A 13,341-nucleotide genomic window follows, 5' to 3' on the forward strand; every position below is an offset into this window, starting at 1 on the left:
GAACACAAAAAGGCTAAATAATCCAACAAAGAGAGCACAAAATATAAGCAGGTCCCTTGTGTCCAGCACAGGTCACACAGCTGGAGGATGTCGCAGTGGCCAAAGCCCAGCTCACAAACATCCCTCTTCCAAAAAAACTGACCTTCCATCTCAGCCTAGATTAGAAAAATAAAGCAGAGATATCAAAGGTCAAATTCCAGCCTCCTTCAAGCACACTCAATCAGGGGTTGGGGCAACAAAGATTAGCACTTGAAATGATTTCTACTATATTTTATACCATGGGGTTTGTGGGTACAAAAACATGACTTCTCTAGCAGTTTCAATAATTGTGTTATATTTAACAGCACCAAATAAAAACAGAGCAGTTGGATCAATATTACACTCATACTTTATTCCATAAATAAACTCCATTGGTTTGTAAGCTGCTTGTTTTTACTTCTAGAATGTACAAATAAAGATTTAAATATTTTTGGAGGAAACATTACAGATGGTTTGAGTTTTGTGCAGTTTTGATGCAAACATACTTCTTGGCACCACTTCTTAATATGCCATTTCTATAAATACTGAATGCTCACAGAAGTGGAGTAAAATATATATTACAATGCAAAACATGAAAAAAATGTGTTATAAACAAATCTTTAAATATTGCTTTTTAATTGGTAATGTTGGTAGGTCAGTTCAATATATGAACAGAAGTAGAGTCCCTCAGAAAGCTGAAATATTGTTCCCTTTTGGTATGTTAAGTATTAATGTGAAACTGCCGCTGCTATGATTATGTGGTAATGCTATTTCAACTACTTTCTAAACATAACAAATAACAATATTCATTTTTCTTTACTTCAAGGATTTCACTCACAGGACATCAATTAATAGAATACTTCAGAGAAATCAGTCTTCCACGTCTTACAAACTCTCTTCTATTGCTACAGAGAAGAATACTTTTCAAAAGATTAACATAAATAATACCGCTGTAATTCAATATTTGCATTAAAAATTCTTAAAATTATTTCCTCTGGGTAAGCTGACCAAAAGGTGATGCTCTGAAACAGCTGTGTTCTTTTTCAGACTGTCTTTGATTACTTGAAAGTTGCCTTAAAATTTCAATTGAAATACAAATGATCTTTCTTTATTTAAAGAGCCAAAGATAAGAAAAATACCTCCAGGTAATTGAGATAACAGTTAATTTATGGCTTATCGAGCAGTCAAAGGCATTCAAGATCCAATTAGGATGATGGGCAAGAGACTCCTTGTCACTCTGTGTTTCTGTGAAGGAGCTGGTCCAGTAATTGCTAAAAAAAAAGATGAAAAACAGTTTTAAGATACTGTTAAAATACATGAGGTGGTAGAAAACTTTGGTGATAAAGGAGGTGAGATGGTGCTGGCATTCTCAGACTTCAAATATACTCATTAGGTTGTTCAAAAAATAACCAAATACTGCAGGCTTTTCCATCTTGGTCAGGAAGGGTGTTGTTAGATGGAGGAACAGAGTATTTAATCAAGGAGAAACTAGTACTTATCTGCAACATGGAGCATTTTGGGAATGCCTCCAGTCTGCACCTGCAGCTTTCTATCATAATTAATTGCTGATTTTTAAAAAATAAAAATCTGAGGTGCTTAGTCCAACATGGGGCTCGGAGAAGCTTGGTCTAGTGGAAGGTGTCTCTGCTCATGGCCAACGAGATGGTCTTTAAGGTTCCTTCCAACCCAAACCATTCCATCCTTCTGTGAAGGTTCAGCTGTTAATTCAAGTTTAAAGAAGTGCCTGAACCTGAGGACAAGATTTAAAAGCCATCCCCAGCTCTCAGGGTTTACACATGGTGAGCACAGTCTCCCCAGTGCCTCTACAGACCCATTTGCAGGGTTACAAAACTCTACGTGGCTTTCACAGTAAATCCTCACCTTTTTAAACATCTCCACCCGCAGCCTGTTACTCTGCATGATGATCCTTTTCTGCTTCTCTTCTTGTTTCTTTTTAACTTCAGGTAAATTGTCATAAATCCTGGAATGAATTCAGAAAGTGAAGTTCACATGTCATCTGTTGGACTCCTATAGGAAATGTTTGCTTTCAATGCAATATTTGTCATTAATGGCATCTCTAAGTACCTGAAGTAGATTTATGGCAGGGGAATTATAAATTATTAACAATAATGGTTTTATATTAAATCTGATTTGTTGAAAATCTTGTTGGAAATTCTAATATTGGAATGAAAAAAAGTAAAGAAAGAGATGTGATCAGGTTATCTCAATGCATCAGTGTAACTCTGCAGTAGCTTCTAATGAGCTCAGTGGAGTTGGTTTCAATTTATAGCAACATAATTCAAACCAGAATTTGGCCTGTACATTATTCCTTTTTAATTTATGTCACAAAATTAATACCAAGCAATCATTTCCAAGTATTTTTCTAAAATACAAGAAAACCATCATTATAAGACTGTAGACTGTTAACATTTTTTCACTGTCATTAGGAACTCTTTTTACCAGGAGAACACAATCTTTCCATTTTCAAAATAACAAGAGTTGCCTTTAAAAAAGGTGACTTTTGGTCTGATCTTTTTCCATTAAAATCAACGATAAAATTCACAGGAGTTTGGAAAGAAAGCTGGACCTTCCTTCCCAGCAGTCCTGTTTTTGCATGCACAAAAAGCCTGTTCAATTCTGATTTTTCCTCATGATATTTTGCAGTACCGAGTTCTCGAAGGAGCCCGTTTGGGCTGGAGATTATATGTTGGAGGAGAGGAAAGGGACACATATTGAGCACTCTTAAAATCAGGATAAATTCCACCTGGTGGCCCTTCACAGCTTCCCTTGCTGCTCATGAGGGCACAAAGTGCAATGCAGTTAAAGATCAGACATCACGCAAAAAAAAAAAAACAAAACACCAAAGTGACTGCACTGCTTCCATTTTTGAATTTTCTACAGGAGTTACCTGTTGGGGACTTAGTTTTCATGCCACGCTGGCTGAAACTGGTAGAAAAGTGGTGCTAAAAGGGCAGGGCTGCACCAAATCTATCAAAGTGATACAGTGGAAGAAAACCACGAGTGAACTCTAAACTGGAGAGATTTTTACCTTTTAGATCTCATATGCATCTCCTTCTCAGGAATGTACCTTTCTTTTGGTTTGAAGAGGTTATCTAGCAGAGGGAAAATAAAGTTAATACTGGAGAAATCTGCATTTATTTAAATCTTAAAGGTCCTGTTCCATGTAGCTGTGATGTGCTACTGCTGGTTGAAGTTTTGAAAGCTTAAGGCCAGATCCAAATCTCCTCAGGTCAATGGAAAGATATTTAACAGCTTCATCTGGAGCTGTGTTTGATCCTGAAGCTGCCCTACAGAATGAAGAGGTTGGATAAGACCCACAGCAACCACCTTCATTGTAGAGTTCATTCATTTTGGTGGTATATGGGTTTTGTCATTGTCACATGTAGCTGTGTATGCCCTTTATTCAGATTAAGAACCAGTGATGATTTCTGCTCTCTCAAGTGATCCACCTTCCCCACATCCTTGTGCCACATTGCCATGTCCTCAGCTGATGAGTGTTGGGAACCTGGCCTGGTACCATCATTTCTGATTCAATTTACACCTGTCTGAAAGGGCTTTGGATAATTATGCCCAGTGTTAGAAGGAGGAAAATTACATTACTCTTCTCTGATCAAATATGAAGAGATCTGTGATAATTCCAATCAGCATTTCCCTGGATAGAGGAAAATAATTACTGATCTAAGCAGTCAGTGATTCTCAAGAATAGGTGATTTTAACACCTTCTCTGATGTTTCTGAATGGGAAAGGATGGTGCTCATACAAGGTGGGAGTAAGCTGTATCTCTATGCAAACTTCATAGGATCATGGAATCATAGAATGGTTTGGTTTGGTTTGGAAGGGACCTGTTGTTCCAGCACCCTGCCATGGGCAGGGACACCTTCCACTAGCCCAGGTTGCTCCAAGCCCCATCCAACCTGGCCTTGGACACTTCCAGGGATGGGGCAGCCACAGCTTTTCTGGGCAACCTGTGCCAGGGCCTCACCACCCTCACAGCCAAGAATTTCTTCCCAGTATCCCATCTAACCCTGCCCTCTGGCAGTGGGAAGCCACTGTCCCTTCTCCTGTCCCTCCAGGCCCTTGTCCAAAGTCCCTCTCCAGCTCTCCTGGAGCCTCTTTAGTCTCTGGAAGGGGCTCTAAATTCTCCCTGGAGCCTTTTCCTCTCCAGGCTGAACAATCCCAAGACTCTCAGCCTTTTCTCATAGGAGGGATGTTCTATCCCTCTAATCAAAATGGGAGCTTTGCAACAGTTTCAGTTCTGAACTGGTGCAGTTTTCCAAGCACAATTTGAGAAAGGAGAGAGGCTGTGAAGCCTCCTCTGCCTCAGGACAAACTTTTCTCCACTCAGCAGTTGCCTACACTTAATCATTCTTATTAAATCCTCAGTACACACAAGCAACATGCCCAATTTGCTAGGAAAACATAATTTGTCTTTTATTTATTAGTGTTTTAATGTTCATTTATACGTTGATTAACTCAAATAAACACTTGGATGCTATTGCTGTCCAAATAACCCTGAAACCAAAGGGAGCAGATTTTGCCTGTGACTCAGAAGATCCTGATGCAGGACTGGGGGCCAGGGTCACTGATTTTCTGGGAGCAGTGTGGATCCCAGCATATTCCAGAGGAGGCTCAGCCTCCCTTGCTGCTCAAGGTTCACACCTAATCCTGACAGCTCAGGGCTGCAGGAGGCATCCCTTCCCACAAGGCATGCCCTCCAATCCAGAGAATGGCACAGGGTAAGTTTGAAATCACGTAAAACCATCACTGTGGGTTCTTTGCAGTGCAAAACAAAACCAGGAGGCATTTCATGCTGCACAGCAAATTCAGGCATTATGGTAATATGGTCCTCAGTAGGAGATCCCTGATGTCATAGCCAGTTCCTAGCATATTCCCCTGTCCTTGGGCACAGAAGAGCAGCTGAGGGCACTAGAAATGACACCCCAGCACAAACCAGCACTGCCTGCATGAAGTCCTCCCACAGTAAGTCAAGGCAGACCTCTCCAGGGGTGTGATACAGTCAGAGAGTGTGACTGACAAGCAGGGCCTGGGTTTATATCCTCTCCTGTGCACTGTGAGTGACAGCTGCTCAAATCGATGAATTTTTACTCCAGGAATTCTCAGATATAGGTTTTCTGCAATAAAACTAATTGTTTTAGGGATCTCCCTTCCTCTTTTTCCTAAATAAAAGCTGTTAAGCACAGTTGGAAGGGACCTTAAAGATCATCTCATTCCAATCCCCTGCCATGGGCAGAGACACCTTCCATTATCCCAGGTTGCTCCAAGCCTCATCCAACCAGGCCTTGGACACTTCCAGAGATGGGGTATAAAGACACACTAACACTTCCAGACCCCTGTGCACAGGCACCAGAACAAGCAAAACCCACGTGGGGATCTGCAGCCCCACGACTTTTTCTTGTACAGCACCAAAAGCTAATCTGTATTTTTCCTACAAGCCCCTAAGACATCCTGGGCTCTGTGTTGGAATCTGGAAAGCACCACAGAGGCCAGGAGCTGGGCAGGTGCTCTTCCTCCAGAATAATTCTCTCCTGATGGCACAGAAACGATCTTGAAGGGCATCAGACCCACCACTGCCCACAGCTGTGCCTGCAACAAGGTGTGTGGCTGTGCAGGGCTTTGAAGGGATGGATTAAAAAGGGAGTCTGGGGAAAATCCTCCAAGAAAATAATCAATCCACCTTGGTTATAAAAATATCCTTTGTCAAGCAGTGTGGAGTCAAAAGGCTACTGTCATGGCTAAACGTTCATGGTGTCTTTTGGCTCCTCTCAGGTTGTTATGTGTGAGTAAAAAACACACATGCAAACATCAGGCAGAAATAAGGCTAACCCTTGAAAGATTTTAGGATTAGAATTCAAAATTTAAGTGAAAACTAAATTAAAAATTGTTATAAATGAGAAAATAAAGATTATATGTGCCTTTAAATATTGCTAATACTCAATACTAAGAAGAAAGTGTATTTTGAAGTGGAAGAGCAGCACACCTTCAGAGCTATAATAACCTGCCAAGCACATCATTCAGACCTGAATTAAGGTTCTTTCCCACCAAGCAAAGATAAAATGGGGCATAAGGTGGACAATTCCCCAAGCTGATAGTCTTCTGAATTGCATTTTAGAAGTTCCTTATCAAAGCTCCTTATCAAATTTCATAGCCTTGTATCGCTTTTGGACACAACTATTGTGAATGATAGAAAACAAGGGATTTCAAAGCAGATATCCAGCATTTCCAGAGATGCATCACAGTTAAATAAAGGTATAGGTAGAGAGGCATGAAACACTTTGTTGGTGTTTTATTCAAACCATGTGAAACTACCAGGTCTGACACTTCCACAGTGGGAGAAAGAAGCCACTTCAGCAAGTTGTAAATGAATGTAAATGGGTCATCCTTTTAATACATTTTAATTAATGCTGAACTGCACCTCCAACAGGATGAGTAACTTCCCTGCTTGGGAAGGTAGTAAATGTTTAGACAGAGAACAGATGAAATGATTGTGTTGGAACCAGCCCCTGACTTCCTATTTACCACTAAATCATCAAAACACTTAAAAGAGAAAATCGGTGGCAAAATTTATCAAAATATACAGAATATACATACATTTTCTTCTAGCACGAATGCAAATTCTCAAACTTTGTTAGGACTTAAAACTTGTGTTTGAGAATGTGTTGCCAGTCCCTGAAGAGCAGTGGTGGTTCTCTAATTTAACTGCTTTTTTTGCTGAACTGAAAAAAATAATTTCCCGAAAGCCCATTTGCCCAGAGAAGTCCTAAGATACAAAACATTTTTTTAAACACTGCTTTTTTAAAATCAACAGCCCCCTAAAAAATAAATTAGCCTTGAATCTAAGATAAATGTTGAGGTGATGTTGAGATTTGTGTACCCATAGCACTCGACTGGGAATTCATCCAGAGAATATAAAGCAGTGTCTACACCCAGGGGTGCTGCCCAAACTTTGCACATCCCGTGTCAATGACTTCATGCAATGAATTCCTTCAGCTCCAGTCAACAGATGACATTTTGGTATTATTTATAAAACATGCCATAAGCCATTAGTTAAAGGTTTGAGGGTGAGACTGTCTGAGCTTCTGCTCATCTCAGAGAAATGCTGAAGCTCCCAGGAGGTCCTTCCCCCAGGAGGACCCACAGGAAGGTGGTTCTCGGGCTTTCCAGCTGTTCAGGTCCTACACTGTGGCTACTGAGACTTCTGACCCTCCTTAATATTTCAGTCTTAACAATCACTAATACCTCTGAAAAAGCTGTAAAGTTGATAGGTTTACGAAAACGTTTTCATACTAAATGAGTTCTGGGGATGATGCAGGAGATTTCAGTCCACTCTGTCCAAATGCTACTTAAATATTAATGGAATTTATCCAGAAAAAAAAAATCAATTAGCGTATCACCTGGCCTTCCTAAATCTTTTTCATTTCATTAGAGAATATGGTCTTGAAAAGCATAATTTCTTTTATTTGAAAAATAGCAGTTAATGAAGAAGGTATGACAGAGCTTGGTAAATTCATCAAACATCAAATAAATCTTTGGTAAAATTTGCACCAGCTTCTTAAACCTGACTTCTTCAGCTTCAATTTCTAATCATGGCTGAAATCAGACCTTTTACTCCTGGGTTAAAAAGTCAAGGATAAAAATTCAGTTTTCTGTTTGGCTGCTCCAAGGCCCCCCTGAAATGATCCCCAGCAAACTGACTGAGCCCCGTGAGTCACCCGCTGTGAGACACGTCATTTCCTATCACCCACACAGAAAACTCTCCACATTTGAAGATTTTCCAATTTATTGCCCACTTCCTTGCTCAGGGGCTGCCTATTTCCTCCTTCCCGAGGGTGAGGTCATGGAGGGGACACACTGGTCACCCCGTTCACTCTCATCTCCTCCCCTTGTCCCCAGGGATTGTGTCACCCACTGTCACCCACTGCCAGTGACCTGCAGTGTGCTGCCGTGTCCAGCTGACTCACAGGCACTGACCTAATCCGTGTGATGAGCAATAATATCCCAAAAATAGGTCATTCCACCCCCTAATTCAATTACCTGGCTGCAGCTTAGTCTTTATTCAGAGCTGTCAGCCTTCAGCAAGATGCCAGTGCCCAAAGGATCAGTGGCACAACTGCTGGCTCCGAGTTTTGATGGTGAAAAGGGACCTGAGAAGCGGCACAACTAAAGTCACACGTGGGCTGCTGGTGGCTGCAAACATCTCATCAGCCACCAATGGCATGTGAAAACCACAAGGGTGCCCCTTTAGTGGTGCAGGAGTATTCTCTGATTGCCACCTCCTCCTCTCTCAGCAGTCTAAACAAAAACCTCCCTGGCATGGAGCTGCTCGAGGAACCTTGAAAACCCAAACCAACAGCAATCCTCACCCTCCAGGCTTCTAGGGCTACAGTGAAGCTTTTTGGAACAGTTTGGAACCACAACTGAGGAGATAAAAACTTGTTTCCAAAATGTTGCTAAAGATGGAGGATTTGCATACAAATCCAGAAGAACAGATCGGAGCAGTGGTGGGGTTGAACTGTAACATTCAACTTCTATTGCCACTTCCAATGAACCACCAGCCTCTCAGAGGGCAGCAAAATGGAAGGTATGAAAAAATCATATGTGCCTGAGAAATTTTGTTAAACCTCTCAAAGTGCTTGTGTACACCAAGATCACAGGGCTGTTCATTATGCAGATTTAAAGGCCTATAAACAGCTGGTAGTCCTGTCACTGAAGTAATTACATTACGATTTTGGAGATTTAAATCCAGTTATTTGAACATTGTTTCTATTCAGTTCGTCACAGTGGGATCTCTAATTTGCCTGACATAGTAAACAGCAGAGTAGTCTATCTTGGACTAATTAGCACTCTCAAATTTAGCAGTACCCATTACCCAGCACAAAGGCTAGAGCAAGAGCTGCAGGTTCTTTGCCTTCAAAGAGCTCTTGTGACGATAAAAATCTTCTGCAGGATAAACATTTTCATTTTTCTGAGATTACTTCCAGCACTTCGTAAAACCCCGCTCGTGAATCACAATTAAAAAATGGTAAACAACTTGGGTTTCTGAGGATGAGAAGGTAAATGGAAAGTGCACAGATGTTGGTATTTATATGGAAATGGTGATGAATGCCAATTATTTCTTTCTCTTACAAGAAACTAAAGTTGTAACAACACTGTCAAAACATAGGGAAACCACGCTAATAATTTCATATTACCAATAAAGACATTTTAGGCTGATAGAATAATCCCAGGTAGAGAAAAATCTCTGCAGATCATTGCTCTGGGCATAGATTATTTTACTGAAATAAAAGCTGCAAGACCAGAGAGCAGCACATGTAACAAGCTTATTTCAGAGAGAAATAAGTGCAGCAAACTTGTCAAGCACCGAGGGAAACACCTCAGGCTGCAGTTTAACCCTCATTTCCACCTGAATAAAATGGGCACTCACATCTCCCTATCCTGTACCACCTTCCCATGTGATCACACGGAGAATTGGGCAGGGAATTGGGGGCTGGCAGAAGGGAAGGAGAAGGCTGTGACCTCAGAGGGACAGAGATGTCATCAGCAGAGACATCAGGACAGAGGCATCCAGTGCCCCGGGTGAGCACGAGGGAGAAGCCCTCGCAGGAAACAAAGATCCCCCACTCTGGGTCTCACTGATGACACAAATCCTTCTGCACAACAGCATCCACCAGGGCAAATCCTAAAATATCAACTGTCAGGACTCAGAGCAAATTAAATATGCTCAGCACACTCCTACACAGCCCTCTGTACTGCAGCCTACAGAGCTGGGCCCTGTCCAGGGATCTTGGATTTCCAACATTAACTGCAGTTATGCTTAAATAACAGACATCTGACACTTCTGTCATTATAAAAATATTAGAATCTCACAAACAGAAAATTACCTGTGGCTTCATGAAGGCAGATCAGTTACAGAAACTAAAGATTCTCCTTAGACAAATTTACCTTTAATGACCAGCCACTAAAAGAGGGAAATAGTCATTTAGTTGAATAATTAATTAATATATTTCAGTTGTATGCTTTTATTAATCATTAAACAAGCATAAAGATTAAACCTTCATTATAATTTAAGGAGGAATAGGTTTAATCATGCTTTTTTGTTTGTTTCATAAAGTGTTTGCAGAGTGGTTTGGGGGACTTTCAAAGATGACAAAAAAGGGGGAGACTTTTGCCACTTCTTCTAAGATAGGTGACAAACTCCTGGCCTGTGCCATGGCTGCTGAAAGAGCTTGTAGCACAGCCTGAGTTGAGGACATCAAATATTCCCTTTCCTGAATCTTCCAGGTGTCTCTTCTGGTTGTTTAACGTTTTCAATTGATTTACTTTTCAGTGGAATAATGTATCTTCAAACAGGCACAGGTTTAAAATCAAGCTATAAAGAGGAATGCCAATCAATCAAATAAATCTTTTTCTTTAGTCAACTGAGTTAATTAACACCCAGATGGCAATTAAAAAACAAAAAAGAAAAGGAAAAAAGAAAAGGAAAAGAAAAGCAATTTTACATCTTGTGCTTAGATAATATTTACAGAGGTGCTTTAGGGAGGGAGCTGCTCAGAACTGCTTTGCTCACTGGGTGTTGAGACTGTTTATTTCTGGGGTAATAAAACAACATAGTCACCTTGAATCAGGAAATCACAGAGTTTAGATGCCTCAATTTAGCAGCCTTATACACAAGCAGAGTTCTTTCATAGCCCACTCACTGCCATGGGCTTCCTGAGTCAAATGGCAAATCCACACCTGAAGCTCCTTAGAAAATTGAATTGGGCCTCCTAATCCCAAATCCCACCTTTTCTCCCTGCCTGTCACCTCTCTCCCCAAACTGGTCACCTGTGAGCTGGGAGAGGGATGAAATGCCATTTATTACTGTCACCTCCACAATTAGTATCAGCTCTGAACATGACCACATATGACAACAACAAGAAGTCCCCAAGGAGGTCTCCTCCTGCTGCTACAGACCACAGACCACTCCTCATTCCCACTATCCCACCTCTGTGCTCCTGCTTCCTTCTGCTGGGAGTATCTGGACAGACGTTGGAGCACAGAGAAGTGAAACAGGAGCAGCAGGCCTCGTGTTTTTTTCCACAAGTTAATATGGAAATACTACACATGTGGCAAGTTTTCAGCCCCACTGCTGGTCACAGTTAAACTCACCACTGAGAGGGTCAGGAATGGTGTAGTGCTTTTTCCTGCTGGAAGTGGATGTTGAGGAGAGCTTGCGAACGAGCGCTCCCGGGCTGCTCGGAGGGGCTTCACCCTGCTGGGCTTTCCTCAGCTGGACCATGTGTTCCAGTCTCTTCAGCCTTTCTTGGGAGCGAGAGATGAACTGAGGATTGTGGATTTCTAGGGCTTCCTAAAGGAAACAGAAACCCCACTTTATTTTAACATAATCCAAAGGAAGAAAAAAGCGTGACAGGCATCAGTATAGGTTCAGTAGGAGATAATTAAAGTGATGAAAATTATTCATAGAATGGTTTGGATTGGAAGGGACTTTACAGACCATCTATTTCCGACTCCCTGCCATGGGCAGGGACACCTTCCACTAGCCCAGGTTGCTTCAAGCCCCATCCAACCTGGCCTTGGACACTTCCAGGGATGGGGCAGCCACATCTTCTCTGGGCAACCTGTGCCAGGGCCTCACCACCCTCACAGCCAAGTATTCCTTCCCAATATCCCATCTAACCCTGCCCTCTGGCAGTGTGAAGCCATTCTCCCTTGTCCTATCAAGTTTATACATTTATATGTTTTGAATTACATATTTTTATAAGTTATCCAATTCAAGTTCTTGATGTTTTGCCTATTTCCTTGTCTCACCCCATCGCTGAAGCAGCTTGTCACTGACAGCTCACAAACTTCCCTGTTTATTTAGATTGTCATGCAGATCTACTAAGAAAGAAAACACTTTCCAGTCAAAGGCTGCTTCAACATTTAGGAATGTCTTGGGACATAAAAGGCAGAGATTGGTCTGCAACATGTGCTGGAGTTAAAGGCAGGAAAGTTCATCTGTTGCTGGTGGTTGGTACCAACCTGGGGCCGTGTCCACACCTACAGCTGGTGCTTGTGGTGCTGGATGTTTGAGACATTGGAAAGCTGTAAAATCCCCAAATTTTAACATGTTCCTCTGTAGGAATGGCAGCTGGGGCTCAAAACGGGGAGCTTGGACAACCAGACAACCAAGCAAGTCTTGGCAGTGGATACAGACCACCAAAACTTCACTGGAAAGGAGAAAAATCAAGGAAACGGGAACTTCTGCCTGCAGCCAGTTCCCAGGAAGCAAACACCATCCATGGGAAAAAAAAAAAATGGAAAAAAGGAAAAAAAAGTAAAAAGAAGTGAAAAAGGGGGAAAAAAGGGAACAAATCAATACTTTACCTGCAGTGTCCATGGGGCTGCTGGAATTTCCTCCGGCTGGGAGCTGGTTTCTGGCCAGGTGAGCACATTGTTTTTCTCCCAAGTCACATCTGGCCAGTGAGATGTGGACAGTGTCACCCTCCTGGCTCGCTCCCACTCATCCTTGAGCTCCTTTATTCTGTCAGCTGAACCACAGAATTCAGAATCACCTTGGAGAGATTTAAATGTTCGTTAAGAGTGCATGGCTAATTTTTTATTGGGTTCTCCACCTCATTAGACTCAGAGGGCAATTTCTGAAATAAGAATGCCAAGGTGTTATTAATAGGCCTCATTAAGCAGAATAGATCAGATCTAATCACAGGTACTACTCCCTGCCCTGTGACACCCAGAGGATCTTTCACATTAAGCCAGAGCTCACACTGAAGTATAATTGTAATTAAACCTCTTGGACACTTAGATCTGTTTGCTGGTCTTCCCTTCCCAAAAGCAAGACACAGTTGCACCATGGAAAGCAAAGGATATCACGCTGTGACCTGCAGTTTGAGTTCACTCCAATTTATTGCACAAAATAACATATTGTTATGGACTTTAATCACATATCATTTCCCTTTGACCACATTGAGACTTTCATAAACAATACTGGGGTCTTTTGCTTTGCTGATAATACTGTTTGCTTTCTATCATTTCTACATATTCCTTAGTCAGTGCAAAGACTCCATGAAAAAAATAATCAACAAAGTTTAATATGCATTATAGCATATTATTATGAAAGCTGTCAATTCACGTTGAGAAAAAGAGATTATTTGCTACAATTATAATTAAATTTTAATGCTCACTGGCTGCTACTCCCTGCACAAATTAGGACCAAAAGACGCTCTGTGCTCAAAAATCAGAGTTGACAAGACTCTCATTTGGAGGACAGAATGACTCCAAAATAAC

The 13,341-nt window shown here is 41.5% G+C and overlaps 1 protein-coding gene across 2 annotated transcripts in view; it reads right to left on the reverse strand.

The window, feature by feature from the left end:
* Window positions 1–370: 370 nt before the first annotated feature.
* The window catches only part of CUNH10orf90 (chromosome unknown C10orf90 homolog), a 64,007-nt gene continuing 51,036 nt past the window's right edge, over window positions 371–13,341 (reverse strand). Inside the window, exons 5-9 of one of the 2 annotated variants that reach the window (XM_051801109.1) lie at window positions 12,424–12,587; window positions 11,206–11,404; window positions 3,068–3,131; window positions 1,900–1,999; window positions 371–1,289 (exon numbers count right to left, since the gene is read on the reverse strand). In XM_051801109.1, coding sequence (XP_051657069.1) covers window positions 1,251–1,289; window positions 1,900–1,999; window positions 3,068–3,131; window positions 11,206–11,404; window positions 12,424–12,587 — 566 coding nt within the window. In that variant the 3' untranslated portion in view covers window positions 371–1,250. Of the gene's footprint in view, window positions 1,290–1,899; window positions 2,000–3,067; window positions 3,132–11,205; window positions 11,405–12,423; window positions 12,612–13,341 lie in introns of both variants that reach the window. The other variant, XM_051801108.1, reaches the window with a different exon arrangement.

Source organism: Manacus candei, unplaced genomic scaffold, assembly GCF_025592945.1.
Source record: "Manacus candei isolate 608988 ecotype Guabito, Panama unplaced genomic scaffold, ASM2559294v1 h1tg000050l, whole genome shotgun sequence".
In the NCBI taxonomy this organism is placed as follows: Eukaryota; Metazoa; Chordata; class Aves; order Passeriformes; family Pipridae; genus Manacus; species Manacus candei.